Here is a 4,698-nt window from a genome sequence, read left to right as displayed (position 1 = left end):
GTCCAACCTGTCAGCCGCCGGTGGTCACCAGTGGCAACTCTGGGCTGGCCTACCGGAAGTTTGGACAATCCGGTGTGCCTTGGGAATAAGATATGTGCAGCTCCTATCAGGATTTGTCGGCACATTCGGGCGGCTTTGCTGGTCTTGTTTTACCATCGTCGAAATGTCTTGTAAACCGGGATTCCGAGTCTGATCGGGTCTTCCTGGGAGAAGGTATATCCTTCATTGACCGCGAGAGCTTACCATGGGCTAAGTTGGGACACCCCTGCAGGGTATAAACTTTCGAGAGCCGTGCTCGCGGTTATGTGGCAGATGGAAATTTGTTAATGTCCGGGTGTAGATAACTTGACACCAGATCCGAATTAAAATGCATCAACCGCGTGTGTAGCCGTGATGGTCTCTTTTCGGCGGAGTCCGGGAAGTGAACACGGTTTTGGGTTATGATTGGTGTAAGTAGGAGTTCAGGATCACCTCTTGATCATTGCTAGTTTCACGACCGTTCCATTTGCTCTCTTCTCAGTCTTAGCGTATGTTAGCCACCATATATGCTTAGTCGCTGCTGCAACCTCGCCACTTTATCCCTTCCTTTCCCTTTAAGCTTTGCTAGTCTTGATATCCATGGTAATGGGATTGCTGAGTCCTCGTGACTCACAGATTACTACAACAACAGTTGCAGGTACAGGTTATGCGATGATCATGACGTGAGAGCGATGTTTGCTTGTTTTGGAGTTCTTCTTCTGCTTCTTCGATCAGGGGATATGTTCCAGGTCGGCAACCTGGGCTAGCTGGGTGGATGTCGTTTGAGTTTCTGTTTGTGTTCCATCCGTAGTCAGATGTTGATGTCTTGTATGATGTTGTTGTATTCGTGTGGCATTGTATGCCTCTTGTATGTATCCCCATCTATTTATGTAATGTTGATGTAATGATATCCACCTTGCAAAAGTGTTTCAATATGCGGTTCTATCCTTGGTGGGACCTTCGAGTCTCTTTAGGATAGTATCGCATATTGGGCGTGACATAGCGCCTCAGGTTTTTTCCCACGTTACTACTAAAAAGTTAGCAGTAGCGTGGATGCAAACCCACGCTACTACTAACGAAGTAGTAGTAAGGCGTTTGGTGTTTTCCCACGCTACTACTAACTAATTAGGAATTAAAAAAATCCACCAATTCCATTCTATACATACAATTCCAACTAAAACAAACACATATTTGCAATAAACTAGCAGCATTACACATCATTACTAATCCAAGATTTATAATAAACCAGCGGCATTAGAGCACATTCTGTAAGAGCATACATATTGTCATGGCTTTTCATGCCTTCAATTAAAACACCTACACTTCTTGCCAAGTCACCTACTCCCAGCTAGTGCAAACACAGTTACAAGCAAACCAAAATGCATAAAAACACCAAACAGTGGCATCCTATCTCTTCATAAAAACACCAATCAGCGCTACCTCCAATCCTCGGCTCACCGGCCCGGCCTCCAGCATCTGCAGCTATGTGCTCTTCAGCTCGCAATGCCTCCATGCCTTGGTCCAGCATCTCCTTGGCACCTTCCTGAGTGCCTGCCAAATTTATCAAAATTATGCATATTCAGATCATAGATATTCAGGAAATTGGGAGCGAATAGGAACATACATGACATACGCATTATTATTGGAGAAGACTTGGTAAACTGCTTACACAAGAAATGGACACGAAGAAGCAGAATGGCCAATATTCACATTCGTATAATTTTGACCTCAATAAAATTTGAGACATGTAACAACTCAGACTCAGTTTTATGTGTTTACAGTGTACTTTGCAATACAAGTTGGAAAACTGGAATACATAGCCAGAAAAAGATTGGTACACATAAGAAATTGATCTTAAAAGAATTTAAGAACCACAGGGGTCTACAGCTTTACTTAGCCTACAAGTTTACCTAGCTAGTTTAACATATTTCTAACTTAAGAAACATAGGGGTCTCAGTAGCAGCATTCAACAAACCGATTGCTTTGCATTTGGCATGCAGAGTGAGATAGAGGTGGATAAGAAGTTCAAAATGTCTAAAAAGCATGGTTGTTCTGCCTCTAATTTATCTTCAAAGTAAAGATTGTGAACTCTATTAGACATGATTATATCAATTAGACCAAATAGAAAATAATTCAATATGTTGTATATCCGTTAAACGAAGTTCAATCTATCTTCTGATTATTAGTGTTTCAGTTAGGTGATTAGTCCTTCTACGGCTGCCGGTTAATAGGTGAGCCATGACTCTTTACAGTAAAAAATGCAAAGGAAATAACAGGTTACTCCATTGATCTAAATAGTAGTGAATGAGCTAGTGTAGGTTACTCCATTGAATGAACCCAGCTGGTGTATGTATATGGACGCAGCCACCACCAGTGGATACAGGTTCTAGTCAAATTAGACTCACCTATTAACCGACTTGGACTACAAATTCCTGGACGTTATTACAGGTTACAGGTTCAGCTAAATTTTAACATCCTTTGACTACGAACTGAAAAATTATTTTGGACCTGGACGATAGTTAGTTGCACAATCTTATACCGATTTCTTGGTACAAAGACACAAAATGTTCAGATACGATACTTTGAGGATGTTGATGTGTTGCATAATGTCGGTTAATTACCTGAGTAGGTGATGTTGCGCATGCACACGAGTTGAAATTAAACAAGAAAACCCCAACCAGTTCTTCAGAAGTCAGCACTAAATAAATCAACTGCTTCTCTAATTCTTTACTGCTACAGATGGAGTGCTCGTTCCATATAGATCTACCAAAGAGCTAGCTATCATGAAAATATGTACGGATTGGCTGGTAGATGAGTGAGCAGGAACAGTCAGATCAAACTAGCTAGGAATCAAAGGCTGAATCAGGTTAGATTGATTTTTGCCACGTGCACATACAGATTGATTTTTCCAATATCAAGAGAAGGAGAGAGAAGATGGACCTTGACTTGCTCCATGCATGGCGTCATCGGTGCTAGCTGGGGTTGCAGCAGCAGAAATGCGGTGTCTAGAGATGATGCGCGGAGTGAGATGTGGTGTTATGGCAAAGAACAACAATCCTTCCACAACCATTTGATAAATCTTCAATGGAAACAAACGCTCCAGGCCGGTCGCCGGTGGCTAGCTGAAGAAGGCAAAGCTTAACCATACCTACAAGAGATTTCACCTTGTTGCTCTGCAAGTGTCCGACGAAATGCCACCGGATATCTTCTGGAAGCTGCAGAAGACAGGAGAACAGAGCAGAATCAATCAGCCAGCAAACAGATGGGGATCCAGCCACCCAACCCAATCTAGTCCAATCCAATCCGGGGGAGGTGGCCTCACCTGCGGCGCCTTGGTGATAAACTCCTGGACGTAGTTCTCGTCGAAGCTGCCGCAGCAGGGACACCGGCTTGGTCTTCCCGATCGCCACCACCCGCACCGCCTCCGCCGCCGGCCTGGACTGCTCCGCCGCACGCCCCGCCCGCGCCAGCATCGCCCGCTTCGCCGCCGCCGCCGCTGACGTCCTCCTCTCCCCTCCGTGGATCCAGATGCCCTGCCGTGGGCATCACCGATCCCGATCTGATAGCGCTCGCCTGCTTGATCTAGTCTAGGGGCATATAGATGGATAGAAGGTGCGGGAGGTGGAGGGGATGAGGGCGGAGGGCGCCGGCCGGTGGGATCGCCAGGCGGATGAGTGCGGCGGCGGCTGTGGATGAGAGGAAAGACAGAGAGAGTTTGGTGGGGTGAGGGTCGATCGGGGTTGGTGTGCCGGTGTGGTGTGGGGTGGACACGCTCAGTAGTAGCGTGGGGTATCTCATCTCGCTATAGCTATGCGCTTAGCAGTAGCGCGGGTAGCAGAAGCGCGCTGGTACTAAATTTAGGGTGGCGGGTATTGTCTGTCGATTTTAGTGGTAGCGTGGTTTCACTGGGCTGCCCTACTGCTAACTTTTTAGCAGTAGCGCTTGTTTTGTTCCCGCGCTGCTGATAATTAGCAGTAGCGCCTCTTTTTGTACCGCGCTGCTACTAAAATTTTGTGTATAAGGTTTTCCCTAGTAGTGCGGGCATGACCCAAGAAAGTGTGTCCGACCGGAGTTAATCGAGCGTGGTGGGTAAGTTGGTGCATCCCTGCAGGGAAGAAAACATCTATCGATAGCCTGTCCTACAATAACGGACACTTGGAGTTGTATTCCGATCGATACAACTAGAACTGGATACTTGTGATGAGAATTGGATTGCGATGAGAAACGGATAGTATGGCTCTGGGATTGCTTTCTCGCAGGGAGTCGAGAAAGGATCTCTGGCCGAGGTTGATAACACTACTACTACTTTACTTTATGCTACTCTACTCCCTCCTGTTTGCTGCAAGATGGTGGTTTCCAGAAGATGCTAGTCTTTGATATGACTAGGACTTCTCTCTATTCTGGCATTTCTGCAGCCCATTCCACATATACAGCCTTCTTTTGATAATGTTGCATATGTAGTGTAGATCCTTTCTTGCGAGTACTTTGGATGAGTACTCACGGTTGCTTTGCTCCCCTTTTTCCACCTCTTTCCATTCTTCTCGGATGTTGCAACCAGATGGTGGAGCCCAAGAGCCAGACGACACCACCAACGACTACCACTACCCCGAGGGTGCCTACTACTACACGGAGGCCACCGACGACCAGGAGTAGTTAGGAGGCTCCCAGGTAGGAGGCCTT

General features: G+C 46.1%; 1 protein-coding gene across 4 annotated transcripts; it reads right to left on the bottom strand.

Annotated features, from left to right (window-relative positions):
• Positions 1–1,186: 1,186 nt before the first annotated feature.
• On the bottom strand, positions 1,187–3,770 carry LOC119363611. Of its 4 annotated transcripts, none has more exons than XM_037628991.1 (4): positions 3,341–3,770; positions 3,183–3,233; positions 2,959–3,023; positions 1,187–1,569 (listed from the first exon to the last, which is right to left on the bottom strand). In XM_037628991.1, exons 1-4 carry the CDS (start codon positions 3,489–3,491, stop codon positions 1,501–1,503), a joined length of 336 nt encoding a protein of 111 aa, XP_037484888.1. In that variant the 5' UTR covers positions 3,492–3,770; the 3' UTR covers positions 1,187–1,500. The 4 variants fall into 4 exon arrangements, with proteins under 4 accessions (XP_037484888.1, XP_037484886.1, XP_037484889.1 ...); XM_037628989.1 differs by having other exon boundaries at positions 3,167–3,233; positions 3,341–3,761; XM_037628992.1 differs by lacking the exon at positions 2,959–3,023 and having other exon boundaries at positions 3,167–3,233.
• Positions 3,771–4,698: the final 928 nt, after the last annotated feature.

Source organism: Triticum dicoccoides, chromosome 2B (assembly GCF_002162155.2).
Source record: "Triticum dicoccoides isolate Atlit2015 ecotype Zavitan chromosome 2B, WEW_v2.0, whole genome shotgun sequence".
NCBI classification, from domain to species: Eukaryota; Viridiplantae; Streptophyta; class Magnoliopsida; order Poales; family Poaceae; genus Triticum; species Triticum dicoccoides.
This window is presented reverse-complemented; position numbering and strand designations above follow the sequence as displayed.

Bases quoted from the DNA above. Each gene is read 5' to 3' on its own strand.
- LOC119363611 (XM_037628989.1), bottom strand. From the start codon at position 3,491: ATGCTGGCGCGGGCGGGGCGTGCGGCGGAGCAGTCCAGGCCGGCGGCG. The intron at 3,234-3,340 runs GTGAGGCCACCT...TGTCTTCTGCAG, and splicing joins TTATCACCAAGGCGCCGCAG to CTTCCAGAAGATATCCGGTG. The intron at 1,570-2,958 runs GTCCATCTTCTC...TAAATTTGGCAG, and splicing joins CATGCATGGAGCAAGTCAAG to GCACTCAGGAAGGTGCCAAG.